Source organism: Centrocercus urophasianus, unplaced genomic scaffold (genome assembly GCF_019232065.1).
Source record: "Centrocercus urophasianus isolate 14NV4802_14NV808 unplaced genomic scaffold, USGS_Curo_1.0 seq_9, whole genome shotgun sequence".
Taxonomy (NCBI): domain Eukaryota; kingdom Metazoa; phylum Chordata; class Aves; order Galliformes; family Phasianidae; genus Centrocercus; species Centrocercus urophasianus.
In genome coordinates, this window is record NW_024885532.1 from 20,598,518 (window position 1) to 20,619,290 (window position 20,773).

Below are 20,773 nucleotides of genomic sequence, written 5' to 3' on the forward strand. Positions count from 1 at the left end.
GAGAATTCTACACAATTTCTCTTAGGCTACTTACTTTATACAATAGTTTATATCTTACCCATTGCCTTTCCCTCTTTGAAAATTGCTCTTTTAAAACAAGTAAAACAAAATAAAAACAGAAAAAAGTTGATGATCTTAATTTCACACTGAGCTCATTAATGAAAAGACTTCTCAGCATCAGTTTGATATAGGAAAGACAAGTTAATTATCATTTGTAAAAGACTCATCCAGCCTACATCCCAATTCTTCTGTAAATCATGAACTTTAAATAAATAAACACTCTGCTTGTACCGCCATAAGTAGATTCATTTTCAGAATATATTTTATTTGGTACTTTCTTAAAAGCCAACTACAGTCCTGCTTATGTTTTCACACAGTAGCACACACCAACTATCACAGAAAAGCAAGACTCATAGTAACACTACATGACTTATCAATATCATGTAGCTTCCAAAATCATAATGAAAACCAAATCAAAGCAGATACATTTCCCTGTAAAGAATGCCACTGATTGTATTTAATATTTACCACATTCATTCAACTGCTGGCAGTACTGGAGCATCGTGTGCTCTGAGAGGGGGGCACCGTTCCTGCTGCCATACATCACCCACACCCCATACCTTCATGTAGCCCTCAGCACAGCACAGCCCTTCCTCAGAAATGGGCAAAAAGCATTAAATAGCACATGAGGAGAGCAAGAGCACAAGCAAGTCAGGAGGGAGGTTTATTTATGCTTGTGTGTATATGGTTGCTTTCAGAATAATGTGACAAGCCCAATGAGAGGGTTTGAAGCGAGGGCCTCGAGGGAGGTGGATGCAATGCTGGAGATGCATCCGAAGTGCAGTAAGAAAGGAGTGTGAGAAGACAAAATCCTCACATTATTAGTTGTTTATTTACCCTTTTTTTAGCATGTTTACTGGACTGAATTAGAAACTAAAATGTTAAGAAACAAGTCCTGTTTCTACTTCAGCTTTCCTGAGGCTGAAATAAGGAGAGTTCAAGGAAAGCAAGCAGTAATATCCCTCAATTCTCAGGGCTTCCAATTTGCCTTTGTATCTTTGTGTATCAGAAAGACAATTCCTTTTTGTAAAACAATAGGAACAGCAGAAAATGATCCTGCGAGATTCTAGGAAGGTGGTATAAGGGTGACTAAGGAAAACTTAATTAAAATTTTAAGTGAAGACTTAGATCTATCACTAAAGAAAACAATCAGAAATCTCCCATTTCCAGTGAAATCTGCTATAACCTCACCACTAATATGAGCAAGAGTAACATGCACACATAAATAATCATAGAATGGCCTGGGTTGAAAACTCCCCAGGGTTCGACCCCCCAGGCTGCCCACAGCCACATCCAGCCTGGCCTTGAATGCCTCCTGGGATGGAGCATCCACAACCTCCTCAGGCAGCCAGTTCCGGTGTTTCACCACCCTGTGTGTGAAAAGCTTCCTCCTAAAGCAAGCAGCCTGCAGCACCCAGTATTCCCAGGAGGTCTCTCATCCAAGTATCCATGTACTAACCAGGCCCAACCCTGCTTAGTTACTGAGATCAGATGAGCTTGGGCATCCCCAGAGTGGTGTGGTCGTGAATTAAACAAGTAACCTTTGTGTTAGGATCATCAGATTAACTGTAAACAAACATCTCAGGGATTGGTTCTGTTTTTAAACAGCTGTCATTAATGTTCCTGGGATTACTGCATATACTGCTCTCTCAAGTGTTGGTGTGGTAAGATCAAATGAATGAAGGCATACATTCCTCTTTACTGCAATACTGTTTTTATCCAAAAGCAATGCACATTACACGTACCACACACCACAGGGAAATGCAAATTGGTCCTTCACAGAGAACGTATTCATTTCTATGAGACTTTCAAGAGAAAACAAAATTCACATTAGATATAATTCTCATGAAATAAGGGCTAATGAAGCACACCAGACCCTAGCTGTCCAAATTCTGCTGCTTTAAAAGTATGCTAATTTGAAAAGCATCACACAGTGTCTTATGAAAGGTACCACTAAAATTCCAAGATACAGACAAAGATACAGACACATTCATTATAACTTCCACCTGTTGTATGAATGCACTGTGTGCATCATTAGTGCATTTCTTTAGCAACTGCTACCAAAAAAAAAAATAATAATAATAAAATAAAGGAAAAAAGGTACATTCCCTAAATTGGAGAAATAACCTTGCAAATCTTGCTGGAACACTGAATTCTTTTCACATCAAAAATCACACATTTGAAGCATCGACACAGCATGACTGCAGGCGCCTCTGGTGTATTTCACTTAACATGTGTAGCTATCTTTTTTATTTTTAGGATGGCCTCAAGAAAAAAAAAAGCAAAACCTCAGGTCAGACTTAAAAGCAGCACCATAAATAGAAACAGGATTTTAGAATGTTCAGCAGCATCTGTAAGACAAACTGTCATTTAAATGGGAACATAAGCATTTGAAATCTAACAATCTTTGGAACATGACCGCCTCCCCCTCCCATGCAAACCTTAAGGCATTTCAGGATGCTTATGTTCCTCTAATTTCCTAACTTTGCTTTTGGAGAAAGGGTCACAAAAAGACACTGTTTCATACTGATTTAAAGTTACTAGAAAGTGGTTTCATTGCTTCATCATTCAAATAACTCTTCCCACATACGGGTTACAGCTGGAGCAATTATAATGCATTTTTAAGTCACAGTCACCACACTGACCATCTGCAAACTCACTCAAAGGAAGCCCGTTATAAATAATGCTGAGAATTCAAAGAAAGTGTTCCCTTAGGTGAACTGTCATGCCAACAGCTTCCACTTTTCAGTTCCTTCTATTTTAATGTGTAATACTCGTACATCTCTCCATACAGTAACCCTACTTCAGTTTCCTTCTAAAAATCAGAAAAATATGAAATTTTCTATGCATATGAAGTCTACATTGAACAAACTGCTCTCACAGCATATCATACTTTTCAAAAGAAACTTCAGATGCAGTATATTATATTGTATATTATTTCTGTATATTAAGACTACTTTTACTGTGGTATCTGCACAGCAAACTTCTTGTGCCTACCAAAACTTGAAAAAAAAATTCTCACTATTCAAGTATTATATATTGACTTGACTCCAAGAGGCACATAATCATTTTCTGTGACATTTAGAAGACAAGGCAAATTAGCTGCAAAAGCATCAGCATGTGTAATGCAGCAGTTTTATTAATTATCCCATGAGTCAGATAACACCTAATGCAAACTGAGTTTACACAAGCTGTTCAGTGGCACTCTGCTGATTTGCACTAGTTGAGTAGCTGGCCCAATATTCTTAATCTGCAGGGTGGTGCATTGGAAGCCTCCGCCGTGTATTCTCAAAGACACCATCTGGCACATGCAGAAGAGTAGCCAGTGCTACAGTTTGCTGTTCCTGTTTATTGATGACAGCCAGAGAAAGAAATTGCCTTAGACCTCTTTTGAATATGTTGCAAGTGGGAAAACACCTAGCAGAATCTTTGCAAACGTTTTGTAAAGTGAGCAATTAAAGCAGAATGGAGAAATCCTCCAAAGAAGAAAACATTGTAGACCGATTCTGAAGCAAATGCAGCAGCCACTGCTGTTTGATCCACAAATCAGCTTTTGATAAAACCAAGATGGAAATGGATATGTTAGCCTCTGAAATTTTCCAGTTCACTCATACTTGAATTCGTGGCATATGCTACACTCATGAAGAAGTAACATTCAGTGGAGATAGCAGACTTGCTGTTGGCAAGTTGTAGTCCATCTACAGAAGAAATCCCATAAATGACAGATACCTCTTCCCACTGTTCAGATGCAAACAGACAAATAAACCAATTTCCAAGAATATCTAATCCAGATGTGGTATAAAATATATCACAGTCTCTGTATAACTCTGGTTTGGTTAATCAAACAAAAACCAGCAGGCACTTAAAACCATATAATCTGTAAGGTTGCAAAGACCTCTAAGGTCATTTAGTCCAACTGCCAACCCACCACTTCCATGCCCACTAAACCACTTACCACTTAGAAGATACCACTGTGTGTCATTCAAACAAAATGAAAAAGACTACTGCATACTCACACCTTTGTTACAGCACTTGTTTAGAGTTTGAAAATGACTCCTTTTTTTCCAGGTGAGGCAAAAATCTGTGAGAGAAAAATGATCTCCCTTTTGTATAGTTACCAAGGGTTCCTTCAGCTTTACATACCATTTGCTGCACAGCCAGTGTAGGGGTGGCAACTCTATAACAGGAAGGAGGGGGCAAAGAGAGAGGCCTTTGTCTATAGACACAAACACATCTTTAAAAAATGTTCAAAACAACTGAGCTCACCAGGACACATTTCACAGCTTTTGTGCGTTAGGGGGAAGGCAGGGCTTCTGAGCTGAAGAGGAAGGCCCTTACACGCAGACTGCTTTCAGCTGCTTTCATTTAGCAGTTTACAAGGAAAAAACTGTTGCTCTTCCAATTTTACACTGATGCACAGATCACAGAATCACAGAATCACCCGGGTTGGAAGGGACCTCAAGGATCATGTAGTTCCAACCCCCCTGCCTAGCAGGGCCACCAAACACACGCATTCAGATCAGGTTGCTCAGGACCCCGTCCAACCTGGCCTTGAACACATCCAAGGACGGGGCATCCACAACCTCCCTGGGCAGCCCGTTCCAGGGCCTAACCACTCTCCTTGTAAAGAACTTCCCCCTAACATCCAACCTAAATCTTCCCTCCTTCAACTTGGATCCATTTCCCCTAGTCCTGCTGTTGTCAGCCCTTTTGAAGAGTTTACTCCCCTCCTGGGTGTAGGTTCCCTTCAGGTATTGATAGGCTGCAATGAGGTCACCCCGCAGCCTTCTCTTCTCCAGGCTGAACAAGCCCAACTCCCTCAGCCTGTCCTCATAGGGGAGGTGCTCCAGCCCCCTGATCATCTTAGTCGCCCTCCTCTGGACCCTTTCCAAAATCTCAATGTCTTTCTTGTACTGAGGGCTCCACACCTGGACACAGTACTCCAGATGGGGCCTCACAAGAGCCGAGTAGAGAGGGACAATCACCTCCCTGTCCTTGCTGACCACCCCTCTCCTGATGGAGCCCAGGATCCCATTTGCCTTTCGAGCTGCCAGAGCGCACTGCTGGCTCATGTTCAGTCTCTCGTCCATCAGGACCCCCAGGTCCTTCTCTGCCGAGCTGCTCTCAAGGACCACTCCTCCCAGCCTGTACGGGTGCCTGGGGTTCTTCCGGCCCAAATGCAAAACCTTGCACTTTGCCGTGTTGAACCTCATTAGGTTCACCCGAGCCCAGCTCTCCAGCCTGTCGAGGTCCCTCTGAATGGCATCCCTTCCTTCCACCGTATCAACCGCACCGCTCAGCTTGGTGTCGTCAGCAAACTTGCTGAGGGTGCACTCAATTCCCTCATCGATGTCATTAATAAAGATGTTAAAGAGCACCCGTCCCAAGACAGACCCTTGGGGGACACCACTTGTTACCGGCCTCCACCTGGACATAGAGCCATTGACCACCACCCTCTGTCTGCGGCCTTTCAACCAGTTTCTTATCCATCAGGTCGTCCACCCATCAAATCCACATCCCTCCAATTTGGAGATGAGGATGTGGTGGGGGACCATGTCAAAGGCCTTGCTCAGGTCCAGGTAAATGACATCGGTCGCCTTCCCTTCGTCCACCAATGCCGTCACTCCATCATAGAAGGCCACAAGATTAGTTAGGCATGACCTTCCTTTGGTGAAGCCGTGCTGGCTGTCTTGGATCACATGCTCATTCTTTATGTGATCAAGCATGTTGTCCAGGAGGATCACGGAACCCAAAGACTTTTCAAAGACTCACAATGTGGTTGCATCACAGTCAGTTTTCATTGGAACACTATTTTTCCTCATAAACTTTTCATGGAAACAGCCTTCATTCCAACAATTTTTGTTCTTGCAGAGGTAGGGCAACAATTAGTGTATCTTTGCAGGGGCTTAAAAAGGGGGAAGTTACCTCCTTGGATTAGACTGTAAATCTATTTATCATTAATTCCTCCAAGCCGACTGCTTCACAGGAAGGGATAAGATGTACACAGATAGATCACTGACTCCATTTGAATATAAATGAGAACATAAAGTAATCATGTCAAATCAAACAGCTTTTTGGAAGGAACACTAAATGGGATTCAAGAGACTAAGATTCTCTTATTAACCTACAAATATGGAGTAAATGAAACTGTTATTAGCTGGATGTGTAACTCATAGGAAAATATATAGCCAGAGCAGTCAGATCAGCGTCCGACTGGTGGGCCATATTGTTCCTGCTTTTGAGCACAAGAGCTCTATCCAGTACAACCACATTCAAGAAATGACCAAGAAGAATGATCAAAAATCTAGAAGACATGGAAAAAGATACTGGAATTCGGACTAGAGAAAAAATGAATTACAGAATCATAAAATCACAGAGTCACCAAGGTTGGAAAAGACTTTTAAGATCATCCAGTCCGATCATCCACCTACCACCAATATTTCCTACTAAAACATGTCCCTCTCTACAACATCTAAACATTTCTTGAACACCTCCAGAGGCAGTGACTCCACCACCACCCTGGCCAGTTTGCTCCAGCATCTAATCACTCTCTCAGAGGAAAAGTATTTCCTAACATCCAACCTGAAATTCCCCTGGCACAACTTGAGACCATTCTCTCTAATCCTATTGCTAGTCACATGGGAAAAGAGGCCAACCCTCACCTCACCACAGCCTCCTTTCAGGTAGCTGACAAGAGATAAGGTCATCCCTGAGCCTTAAAATCTTGTTAAAATCTTAACAACTGTATTTCCAATATGCAAGACATAATTACAGTTAAAAAAGAAAACCAAACCAATCTGTACATCATGGTTATTATGAATCAGAAATATATCCGTAAAGATCTAAATGTGGCAAAGCTTTTTCCCCACACACACAAAATAATCATTAATTATTGGAAGAGATTGGGTCTGGAATCTACATCACTGACACATTTAAAGAACACAGAGGGTAAATATCTACCTTTATCTATAGCTAGGATTCAGCTGACTTTGCTATGAAGCACCAGGGACAGTCTTCAGCACCCAGACTCTTCCTGAAGATTTCTATGACAGTGTGCCACCCTCTGCTCCAGCCTTGGTACAAACAAAATAATGGGGATAATGATGTAAAATGCTGAGAGCCTTACAGACAAAGAAACACCACTGAAAATTCTTGGTTAGGAGATAATAGCCAAGCAACATTACAGCTGCAAGGCTACAAGAAAACTAAGTACTGAAATAATCACAAACTCTGACAGGAGACATCTTTATGCTAGGAGAAAAAGAAATGTATGACAAAAACCTTTGTTAACATGAAATCACAGTCATCTTGCAATCCAACCTGTCTCAGTAGTGTGTTGCATTCGGTAAACTTGTGGATTTGATGTAAACTAAAAAGAAGGAACACACGTTCCAGCACAAATCTGAACCCTCTTTGAGCAAGAACTGAATGCACACACTTGTTCTCCTCTTCTGCAAATGGTGCATACCATTCCAGGACAAGAACACAGAGGCATCTTACTGTTAAGGCAATACTGATTAATAAGAAAAAGAAGCTGCTGACACAACTGATCCCACTACACAAAAATAGCTCTGATTTCCCCAACATTAGAAGAATTCCCTTTCAACAACATAATTTCATTTAGTGCTACATTTAGCTTTCCTTCTCTATTTCATCCTCATATGTCTCAACCAGTCTAACTAACAACCTATACGACTTAACAGAGACACACTGAACCCCAGAGGTATATATGCATTTCACTACTGAGGGAAGGGTGGCATAAAACCACAAAGTGTTTGAAACTAACTTTTCCAAATGCAACAGTTACCTGTAATAGGAATATAGGCAAATTCCCAAATGCATTTGCACCTTCACACAGCAGCACCTACGTGGCATGACCACTGAACATCACATTTCCTGCCTTAATGAGGATTCTCTGTCATTATACAAAGCCTACATCAGGAAATTTTTGGTCAAGATTAATAAACACGAAGTAACACAAAAAGCCACACAAAGTTTCTCCAAAGCATAATTACAGATAAGATCACACTTTTCAGGCATGGTGGGATTTTAAAAATGTAGGTTTTGTTTTTGCTGATAAAAGAACAAGCAGTGCAAAACTAAGTGCCTGCCTTCTAGAACGTGTCAGACAGAAACCCCATTAACAAAATTCCCTTGCGTATGACTCATTTTTACTTGTCACTTAGAAAAATTTAAAACAATTCAGATTTTATGTACCTTTAATTATCATCTTCCAAGAAAAAGCCATTTGCCAACAACAGCAAAACTGTATTTTATATTAGCACACAAAATGGAGTGCTACATAGCGAGGTTGCAACGTACCTAGCAAAAAGCCAAAAAGCCAAACATCAAATCAGAAGGCAACCAGCAGCACACATCCTGTGTGTTTCAGCAAAATGTAATGACATTCAAAGAAAGACTTAAAATTTGATCAGTTTAATGTAGTATTAGAAAGAATGGAGTTACCTGGTATTAATTAAAGATAAAATGACAAAGCCAAGATTTTGTAGGTACTTAATACGTTTACATTCTTTATTGTATTATAATTTTTCCTCAAGGTTCCTAAGGCTATTTTTAAGCCTAGAATAATAATGTAGAGTTGAGAATAAGTTGTAACATCCTTAAAATTTTCTGTACATTATAGATATGCACTTCCAACATTAGTGCATTTTACCATGGTTGTTATCTGGCAGAATAACAAGACCATTCTATCCTATATAGATGGTAAGCTAGAAAACTGCATTATTTGCAGTGCTAGTAAATGAACTGTCACTGCTTTAATTCCCTCCTCTTAGCTCTTACTCCACTGCAAACATCACAATGGTGAAGTGACTCCAGACCTTTTTAAAACCCAGTGAACTGGGTGATCAAACTATTTCTAGTCTTAGCTTAAAGGAAATGTGGTGAGAAACTCGAACAATTCAAATGCAGTATCAGTCCCTATAGCAAAATTTTAAAAGATATGGCATCTAAGCTTACAGATGAGTGTAAGCATGCAACTACATTCATATATTTTACACCAAATATCTACAGCACAGTCTTTCATACCACAAAATAAAAACTCTCTTAGGGACAAATACACTCAGTAAGTGATGCCTCACAACAAAGATATAATTGACGTGGAGCCAATATAATCAACTTAATTTCAGTAAGGGAATATAACCTTGTTCTCCGTGGTGATATAACCACAGAACTTAAAAATCATGGCATAAAAATTTCCTACATTAGGACTACATGAAAAAATATGTATTCAAGTATTTGAGAGAGATTTTCTGCTATAAGCACATGAATATTCTACCTTATTTAATTATAATTAATTTACTATTCGAATTCACAAGCAAAATCATGTACCTTAAATAACCCTTCTGTTCAGTAAATGAATACTAATGAACAGCAGTATCTCAAGCATGCCAGTTACGATCATTCAAAAAGAGAAGCAACTAATAAGATATAATAATATGTAATTATTAGCAATGTAATAATTGTTAGTAAATTTTACTTTTGGTTGTAGAATCAGATTCTAGCTAAGATCCCACAGCTCTTTACAGTTCCACTGTAATACCTGCTTTCACTAGTTTTCAGCTTCTTCTTCCCTTAAAATCACTAACTAAAACAACATTCTTCTTTGATTGTATCAAGCATTTTCATTCTCTCTCACCTCTCATCAGTCCAAAGACCTGAAAGACATTCTGTTGTTGCAACAGAGTTAACATAAATGTTGCTGAAAAGTGCTTATGTACCAAAACTTGTAATAGTGTCTGCCACAGTTAGGAGAAGTGGAAGGTATGGAGGCATTGTTAAAATTAATGCTTTTGGTACAGCACAGAAAACAAGAAAATAAATCCGTCTACAAGAAACTTCAATAAGTGAAACTGATCGCATTAGTCATGGATACAGATAACTAATGCATCTCATGATCAAATGAGAAAGCACAGGAAAAAGTGAAACACAAAAATCCATCCTCTAAGAAGCTACGTAAAGAAATAACACAGAGCAGCATTTCTCAACTGCCTGGCCGCGTTCCCAGAGAGCTCACAAGGTGTGGGAAGCTCTGTTACACTCAGAAACGGGAATCCTTTCTCAACGGGCAACCCCATAACAGCAAGTATTGACACGTGGCATAGGATAGCTTTGGTAACTTCCATCACCTTGAAGAAAGGTGTCGCAGTGTCATGCTTAATGGGGCACAGGAACTGAGCAGTCCATAATCCAGATGCCGAGCATCAGCCTGGCATACCTACCTGCTGGGAGACCTCAAAACTAATCGCTGGCCGAAAGCAGATAAAATCTCCCTTTCTCTGTTCCTGCTACATTTCTTGAAGGACAAACAGATCAATGCATGTTAATTTTTTATGCATCTAACGTTTATATTAAATGCAAAGGAGTTGCAGAAATGTTTTATATCACAGAAGAAAGGTTGCATTTCAAAAAAGAGGAGGGTTAAGAAACTTAGCTAAATATGGCAACTGTAACAGAGGTCTACTATCCCACAGTTACTAAAAATAAGGAAGGCCTGACAAACCCAAATACTATTACCTAAGAATGCTACAATATAAACCTTCACACAGCAGTTTCTGCCTTTTCCAATACTGGATGCCTGTAACACACTTGGTGAGCATCTCTCACAGCAGTTATCTGCCATTCTGCCAGCTATACAGTGGCTAGTTTACTCTTGGTATTAATGACACCACCTCTGTAAACCAAAAAGAACCACAGAATCGTAACCGATTAAGGTTGGAAAAGAACTCAAAGATCACCTAGTCCAACCTAGGTGATGGTGATGGTCACCTAGTGACCACCATTCCCACTAAACCATGTCCCTCAGTGCTGTATCTACATGCTTCTTAAAAACTTCCAGGGATGGTGACTTCACCACCTTCCTGAGCAGCCAATCTTCAGCACTCTCTGGGTCTGGGCCTCCAGACAGTTTTCTACCCAGGTAAGAGTACAGTTGTCCAAGCCATGAGCTGCCAGCTTCTCCAGGGGAATAGTATGGGAGACAGAGTCAAAGGCTTTACTGAAGTCTATGTAGACAATCATAGAAGATCAGGTTGGCTAAGCAGGATCTGCCTTTCATGAACTCATGCTGGCTGGGCCTCACCTCCTGGCTGCACATGCCATGTGATTGCACTCAAGATGATCTGCTCCATGACTGCCCCCAATACTGAGATCAGGGTAACAGGTCTGTAGTTCCTCCAATTCTCTTTGTGATCCCTCCAGTCTCAAAATAACTTCTCATTCCACCCAAATAAATCTGCAGTTTTCTTGGTGTCTTCTTCAAAAATGTCATGGAAAGCAAATTCACTGGAAGTGAATGGCTACACTCATATTCCAGCTGTAGGACCTTGCAAGTCTAGGGAGGACAGTGACAGGGAGTTCTCAATGCATGGCCATGTCTAAGCATAGCCTAAGGACTACATACCCTTTTAGAACAGCATGTGTGTTTGGTTTTAATCTGAAATTTTGTCTGTGTGGAAAAATCAGGTGGTTTTTGTTGTTGTTGTTTTCTTTCTTTGTTTGTTTGTTTTTAAGTTTTGGATATCCAGTAGCCTTTACGGCTATGTGGAAGCACTGAACAAGTAGCAAGTGACCATTCTAGATCCACAGGAAAGAATTGGCCTGAACTGCCCTAGGAAATGCCACAACAAAACTGTGATTTCCTTGCTGATCCAAAAGGAAAAGTTGGGAAGCACGTAGCCTCAATAAAAAGGAGGAAATGCAGGAAATATGGGTGGCTACAAATGTGTGGCATTTTTAATAAGGTACCAAAACGTAATGTGAACTAATTGCATATATATATATGCACACTGTTAATCTGCAGAGTTGCCAGTGACTTTGCTAAGTATTTGATAGTACTTTTAATCATTGTGCAATTGATTTCTCATTAACTTGATGAATTTTGAAAGTCTGCTTACAACAATAATATGATAACCTAGAAATAGTAAATAGCACAGTAGAAAAACCTCACACATTCACCATATAGTAGAAAACTTCTAGGACATACTGCAACTGAATGATAAACAGGTACAGCTCTATGATCAAACAATTTGAGCTTCATGAAAAGTAATTAATGAAGCAGTCAAAATATGTAAACATACACGAATCCCTGTACCTTCCCATATATTATAGTGACAAGATACGGTCAAAGTTAGGACATTCCAGTATAATCTTCTGAACCTGATGTATCTTAAAAAGCTCAGTAAAGAGAGCCTTCCCCAGCGTACATTATTTTTCAAACCACATTTCTTAAATAATTTCAGTAAAATCAGTAGAGCGACTAGAGGAAGTAAAGTTTTCAGAACAAAACCTCAACGTCAATTCACAAGGAAAGCAGATCCTTACTGTAGTTCTGTGGAACAAGTTCTGGGTTCTTCGGTGTTTTGAGTTTAAAGGACACATCTCCAATAGTGACAGTATCACCTGAAAAAAAAGAGAAAAGAGTCTTTTAGTTCCTGTATACTTTTGTTGTGTAGAATATGCTCATATTAAGTTTACATCACAGGCCTGCAGTGGTAATTGAGAGCTATTAGTTTACCAGTCAGGCTCTGATGCTTTTCAGTAGGTCAGTTATCAGCTAAATTTATATCCAATAAATATTCCTCACCTTCTTCCTTCCACAGCTAACTTTGTTGGGAGCTATGGAAGTAAAGCTCACTATAGAACCCTGTTCCAGATACACTGCTTGTTTCTTCAAATGAAATCCTTAGCTTGTTTGTCTGCAGAAACAGCAGTGAGAAATACTGGTAGGTAGACCATGCAGGAAGGGCCACATCACTCCCATTTATAGGGATAATGACTTCCTCATTTTCAGGTAGCCTGAAATGGAGTCTCTTGGAGGTACAAAACTTTATACTCATGCCAATGCTCTCTACCTGCACTCCCCAGCTTGCAGCTGAAGAATTTGCTACCTTTTCAAGGTTAGAGAAGTCTTGCACATTTCTTGCTCTGGATTTCAGTAAAACTAAAGCACCTGCCATGTAATTTACTAGTTAATTCCTAGGGCCTGTCTTGTCTGTCCTTCTGCACTGGCAAGCTTGAGTTAAATTGCAGGGCATGCCCTGTGTACTTTCTCACTGAAATCAGAACTGAAATCTAGCTTGAGCCAGGAAATGGGTAAGCCAAAACCTGTGAGGCCAAGAGAACAAGCTGCAGACTGCTAACAAACTCAAAGGGGAATTTTTCCTGTGACCATGCTAAAAAAAACAAATTCAGAAGTATAAAGACCACAAAGCTAAGTAAAATGTTGTTTTTGCCATTATAGTTGCTGAAGATCACATCACCTTCGCTGCTTAACAGTGTGTAGATGGAGAGGATTGCAATGACTGCCCCATGGTGCAGCATTCTGATTACACCACCTTTCCATGAACTGGGGCCAACCATTTTAGAACCATTTATGCTTGTGTTTGTTTGAGAAATGAGATACAGAAAAGACGCAGCTCATGAACGAGATCTAACTCCAAAAACTGTTTTATTGGTGATAGCAACCAGGGGGATGCGTAAGGGATAAATAAGTTCAGAAGGCTGATGTTGGAATTGGAAAGGGGAATACTGAAGAGGAAGTTTGTCCAAACTGACAAAGGCAATCAAAATGGCTCCCACACATACAGCAGCTCTCCTTTTGTATTTTGCACTCCAATGTGGCCTATTACTGGCACACCCAGATGTAACTGCAGATCTCACAGCACTGAGAATTCACAAATTCTGACGTTATTCAAATGAACCATAGGAAATGCTACACATTTAGAACTGGATTCACAGCAGCCAGTGAGGAATCACCTGCAGCAATAACCAGGAGGCAATGATGAAAGGATTACAGATCATTTCCTTTCAAATTGAAACGCTTACCAATGCCCTGAGCCTGGGATTCCCAGCCTCACATATATGCCCACTCTTGGGCCTTCATGTTCCTCCTGAAGCACAAATAATCACCCCAAAACGTTTTTCCTTAAAATATCAGCAGATGACATATGATGATGGTTGCTCTTACATTTTATGCAACAATACAGCACTTAAATGGCTTTCCAGAAAGTGGGAGACAACAGCAATACTGCTATTTAGAAGGTGGCCAAGGGTTCATTCCTGGTCCCGAGCCCAAGTGTCACCAAGCCGCTCCCACTCTCCCTGCCTAGAGCTGAGCACCCTTCTCTTCCAGACTCACGCAGGAACCAGGAAGCGCAATGGTCCAAAACAGCAGGGGCTAAGCTAACTATTAAGCAGCAGTCCAAGGCTTCAGAACATCTCCTGGCTCTCCCTGAACTGCAGGACTGGTATTTGCACTCTGCAAATCAGAGTACTATGCCCTCTTCAGCGTGACGTGTTCAGTCACTCCAAAAGTCCAGCAACAGGTCAGGGGTTTTGTGCCTGTTGTGAGAACTGTTACGTATTTTTAAAGAGCTGACAAATGAAAAACAACCACTTACAGAAATAAGACACTGCAGGCTTTGAAGCTCCCAGGACTTTTCTGTCTTCTCTAAGATTAAAACTAGAAAAACTGTTTTACTGCACAGCCGTTGTCTCCTGTTCCCTTTCCTCTGCAGTAGCTCCAACCACTCCTTCTCACTGGGAAACAGCTAAAGGATTTACCAAAATGCCTCCAAGTTTACAAAAACATCCTGCAGGCCCACTGCTTCCTGCAAAAATTGACACCTCTCTCATTAGCTCAGCTAGGAAGAATTTGATCATTCTAAAAAGAGCAGGTTGCCTGATATATCGTTAGGAAACCACTGCCAGGGTTTTTTTCTTCTTCTCACCGTTCATCAGCCAACATGCAAAGAGACAGGAGTACATGACTAATGAGCTTCTAGCTGAAATCACCTCAGCTCAAGTTGTAAATACTCTTCCATACATATACAGTCTTCCAAAACGTAGCAGGGACAAGATGCCAGATGCTGAGACAACAAAGTGTCAGACTTCTTTAGCACGTTGGAATGATGATATCATCTACATAGGAATGCTTTAATTACCTGTTTTATTGGCACTGAAAACCTCAGTTGATTTTCCAGAATCTAAAATTAAGAATAAATAAATAAATAGATAAATAAAAAGTAAATTAATTTGCTCTAGGTAAAAAACAGAGAATGCATCTCTTCTGGCAGAATTTACTTCAGACCCTAAGATGCTAACAACTGATCTTACCATTTCCAAAAATTCAACAAGTATTCCAGCCGTAAATGGACCCTGCAAAGTAAGGTAGGAGGGAACTACATGAAAGCAGTGGAGAGAGCTAAGCACACCAAATCCCTAACACAAGCTAAATACATTTGTCTTTTAGGTTTTGTCGCTGCCTGGAGACAAACACTGCCTCAAACTCCCATCTGTCCACAAAGCAAAAATATTAGCCATGTTTAATAGAAGTACAAGCAATATCAAACCAAAACAGCACTGTCTGTTTTCCTAGCTAAATGAGCACAAGAGGGATTAGTACGTTAATCTTATCACACACTTCCACCTGGGCTATATTTTCTTGTCTAATTCGTTTCTCCTACATTCATTTAAAATCTCATGTTTGGTTATGCCATTTCCACTGCATTTCCAAACTCTCTGAGCAGAGTTGTCAGCCCAGATAGGCTCTCTCCAACATTACACCAGCTGGCAAGGAACTGACAACAGCCTGCCTGGTAGAAATGTGGTGTTAAATCAGCTGGGCTTGTCATTTGAGAACATGAATCCCGAACAATTTTTCTCCATTGCAAATTATAGAATACTCTATATATACTTCAGTTCACGAGCTACTGCTGTACTACCATGCACAAAAGCTACAGAGGTGAAGAGGTGGAGATGTGCCCTGGCTTCTTATCTCTCACATAGAAAATAGCAATCTTAGCTATCACGGTCTTCAGGGAAAACAGTAGGATACAGTCAGTGCCTGATGTACAAAGAGATATGCCAGCTAACATAAAGCAGTTGCCAAATAAGCCAGAATCTAAAGGTAAGTGGGACATCCCATTCAAGGACTGGTCAATATACAGTGGCAGCAGGCAGAGCCCCATGCGATACGGGTCAGAAATTCAGGGCACATAAATACAGTGACCCAATAATAGGAACTGCAAGAGACTCTCTGAAAAAGTTATGAAAACAGCCTCAATACATGCAGTGAACTCTTCCTAGAACATACTGCTTGGACAGATCTGACTTGCTGTGAGGCAGGAGTTAACATGCATATCCAGCTAGCCAGTAACCACAACGCACTGATTATGATGCATCTTTTCTCCAGAGCCACAGTGTAGATAATAATATACACATCTGCTTTTTCCCATAAAAAAAAGACAAGAGCTCTTCAGGTGAGCAGGCCTATGTCTTCCACAGTCTACTGAGGGCTTCTAAAGGGAAGGGTAGCAGCTCTTGCTCCAAGCCCTGCCATGCAGCTGGAGGCTGGCCAAGTGCTTTGGTAGAGCACCACTGATGAATGCCCTGTGCTTTTTATCCTCCCTGGCTCCTCCTATTGACTGCAGCCAGGCACAGAAAAGCAGAATCACAAAATCGTTGAACACCCCATATTGGAAAGGATCCGAAAAGATCACTGAGTCCAACTCCTGGCTTCACCCAAAATTCTTTATCTGAGAGCACTGCCCAGATGCTCCTTGAACGCCAGCAGCTCGGGGCCATGCCCACTGCCCTGGGCAGGCTGTTCCATGCCCACCACCCTCTAGTAAAGAACCTTTCCTTAAAGCCCAACCTGACCCTCCCCTGACACAGCTCCATGCTGTTCCCTCAGGCCCTGTTGCTGTCATGGAGAGCAGAGCTCAGTGTTGCCCCTCTGCTCCCTGTAAGGAGCTGCAGCTGCCATCAGGCCTCCCCTCAGCCTCCTCCACACTGAATAAACCAAGAACATCCACATCTCCTCATATGTCCTACGTTGTAGACCCTTCACTATACTTGTTGCCCTCCTTCAGACACTAACAGTTTTATGTGCTTCTTATGGCACCCAGATGCACCCGGTGCTGCAGGTGACGCCGCACAGCACAGAGCAGAACGGACAATCCCTCCCCTCACCCTATGGCAATGCTGGACCTGCTGCACCTCAGGGCATGGTTGGCCCTTTTGGCTTCCAAGGCCAAAGTTCTGGTCAAAAAGCACTTAAATGGTAACACTAGCTTCAACTAGTATCAACTATCCTTCTTCTCCTCTTCTCCTCCCAAGACAAGGAACATTCTCTACTCGTACTGTCTTTTTCTATCTGGTGAGAAGAAAAAGATATTGTTGTTTAATTGAAACTATTTACAGCGACACTGGCCATAATTGAAGAGAGACTGATTACATCTCAATTACTATTTAATAATAAGATAGAAAATAATAAATAGCCCTTTCAAATCACAGAATCACAGAAGCAACAAGGTTGGAAAAGACCTACAAGATCATCCAGTCCAACCATTCACCCATCACCAACAGTTCTCACTAAGCCATGTCCCTCAACACAAAATCCAAACGTTCCTTGAACACCTCCAGGGTCGGTGACTCCACCACCTCCCTGGGCAGCCCATTCCAGTGCCTGGCCACTCTTTCAGAGAAGTAGTATTTCCTAATGTCCAGCCTGAATCTCCCCTGGCACAGCTTGAAGCCATTCCCTCTGGTCCTATCACCAGTTACATGAGAGAAGAGGCCGACCCCCAGCTCACTACAACCTCCCTTCAGGAAGTTACAGAGAGCAATGAGGTCTCCCCTGAGCCTCCTCTTCTCCAGGCTGAACATTCCCAGCTCCTTCAGCCACTCCTCATAAGCCCTGTGCTCCAGACCCCTCACCAGCTTTGCTGCCCTTCTTTGAACCCGCTCCAGGGCCTCAATGTCTTTCTTGCAGTGAGGGGCCCAAAACTGAACACAGCACTCGAGGTGCGGCCTCACCAGAGCTGAGTACAGGGGAAATATATTCATGTATTAAATAAAGAAACTCACAGCAAATGAGAACGCCCTACATAGTTGTACACATGTATTTAGACTTTGGATAAGAATTCTGCACAAAACAGTTCCAATCTCTTGGGAAATCCTTTCTGTAATCAAGGTTTTTACAAGATGCTACAACAAAGCTTGAGGAATGCTGAGCTTTTAGACAGCTAAGACGACTGCCTTTTGGCCTCTTTAGTCCTGAACATATGTGAGATTACCACAGTCCAACAGCAGTCTTAACGTATTACACATTCACTTGTATGCAGACCATTCATCTGGACTCAAAAGCCAAAAACAGCAAAAGCACATTAAAACCGTGAAGGTGCTAAGCTCCACTAACATTAATTTTTGTGGGATTAGATCACATCTGTTAGAATGAAACAGTTTGATTTCTAAATTATATTCAACTGCGTATTTCCAGGTTTTAATTTCAATACATTATGAAGGAAAAAAAGAAAAAAAAAGAAAAGAAAAAGGCTTTCATCTGACATTTATCCAGCACCTGAGCACATGGGTGGCCCATCCTCGAAGTGCCAACTTTTTTCTTTATGAAACAGAAATTAAGCTTTCAAATTCTTTTTCCCCAACTTCCGTGAATACATTATTCAGCTTTTAAAACGCCTAATGCTACGATGCTCTCACATACCTGAAATACAAATTTCAGAATATATCTTAGTAACTTGCTTACTGTATCAGAAAAATGCTAACCTAAATGCTAAAATCAATTACCAAGCAATCTTTGAAATACTGGCTGGAAGGCACTCTGAATATAATCTTCTCCAGCTTCCTGCCCAACTTCAGCTTATAACCAAGGCTAGATCACATTATCCAAGGCCCTGTCTTGGTCTCAGAAACCTTCAAGGATGGAGATTCCACAGTCTCTCCACTTAGCCTCTTACCCTGCTGCACTACTCTACTAGCAAAAAGGTTTGTTCTGCTGTTCAGCTTGAACCTTATAAGCCTCAATTTGTAAGCAAAGCCTCTTGCTATATTATTTGCCACTATTAGGTAGTTAGACTTCATCTTTGTAACCCTAACTGCAAGTTGCAAGCAGACTTCTCCTCTTTTCCTCTCCCTTCCTTGCAAGACTATCAAACCTAGCTCCCTCAACTTCTACTCACCATCTGGTGCTCTAGGTCCCTAATAGTTTTGATAGCCCTGAAACAGACTTCAGTTTCTCAGTATTGCCCTAGAAAGGGAACTCACAACTGGACACAGCATTCCAGGTGGAACCTCTGTAGAGCATTATGGAGATGAGCCCACCCTTGCTCCTCCTGATCTAGCCAAGCCTGTCGTTTGCTTTATGCTATGAGGGTAATGTTGGCTCACATTCAACCGCACATCCACCACAACCCTTCAATCTTTTCAGCAAAGCTGATCCTCAGCCAAACCCTTCCCAGCCTGTAGTGCTATAACACAGTAAAACTGAAGTAGAACTGGCAGAACTTCACACTACTCCTTGAACTTTTGGAGGTTTCTCTGGACCCAAACCTCAAGTTTAAGGCCTTTCCGGACTTAAGACCTGCAGTTTACAGAACACAGTGATTTCATCCCTACATAGCACATGGTACTTCCTACAGTCCCTTTTTTCATTTCTGTATGCTCCTTCTTCATGTTTTAGTTCATTGTGAGGTTTTCCGCTTGACCAACCAGGCCTCTCACTGAAACACCAAATAAGTGTTTCCTATTTGGGATATATCCTACACCACGGGATTATTTGTTTGTGAGCTGCCTTTAAGTTTTCTTTAAAAATGGTCCCCCTCTCCTGGGCATTTGGCTGTTATCAAAGGATTTTACCTGCAGGTCTTCTGAAAAAGCAGAAGTCTGCGCTCTCCAAGCTTAGAATCTGAATTCTGCTGCTCACCTTCCCCAGCCTTGCTCCAGCTTCTGAGCTCAGTCATTTTATGGCCCCAGAGATACAGGCTACCATCTATAACCAAATCAGTCAGTTCTCCTCTACTTGTGAGCAGCAGACAAAATGTTACCCTTGGCTAGGCTCTCTGGCATATATGCTGCAAAACTGTTACCAGCACTGTCTAGAAATTACTAAAAACTCATGCAAATACCAGACTGCCCTCCCAGCAGATGTCTGGATGGTTGAAATCCCCCCCTAGTGTGAGGGCCCTGGAATGGGAAGCTTCTGCTAGCTCTCTGAACAGCAGCTCACAACATTTTAAAACCTTACGAAGATTCTTAAAGTACAATTTGCTCAGTTCAGAAAAGCCAGGCTATCAAACTAATCTAAACAGAGCACAGATATCAAGTAAAATGTCAATAATGTGTTTCAATTAAAAAGAAACTATGGCTTAAAATAAATAGTGAGTTGTTTTGAAAAGTTCTTAGATACTGAGAAGATAATAGCGCAGACGAAACAGCCTTTAAAATTCACTGTGGCATTTCCTGTGCAACCATTCTGAGTTTGTTAAGCAGGTTTGACTTAGGCCTCATCAATTACAATGGGCATCAACAGGTGCCTTGACTGTAACAGTTGCTAAACAGGAAAGCTTAAATTTTGAACGCCTGCCACACAGAAAAACTTGGAAGCTATTTACTGACATTTACTCATTGGAGCAACTGTGAAACCCTACTGAAGACCACAAATACTCAGAAACTTATCTGCCTGGCAGCTCATCCCCTTCTTCCAGCTGTATCTGTGAGTCTAATAAAAGACATCAGGTTTTTTGCCACCTTCCTTTCTTAAATGTTAGAATAATTTTACATAACTCGGGCATAACTCCATACACTTCCAGGGGCAGTTGGCTTTAAAAGTTCCCATCTACTTTTTCTGCCTTCTCAGCTGCACTGATGCAACAAGCATAAGGCCTTGCAGTAA

General features: G+C 41.3%; 1 protein-coding gene across 1 annotated transcript in view; it reads right to left on the reverse strand.

Annotated features, from left to right (window-relative positions):
* VWA8 (von Willebrand factor A domain containing 8) overlaps window positions 1–20,773 on the reverse strand; it is a 180,329-nt gene that overhangs the window by 157,629 nt on the left and 1,927 nt on the right. Inside the window, exon 2 of the mRNA XM_042838730.1 lies at window positions 12,403–12,480. Within this exon, the coding sequence (XP_042694664.1) occupies window positions 12,403–12,480 (78 nt within the window). The remainder of the gene's footprint in view (window positions 1–12,402; window positions 12,481–20,773) is intronic.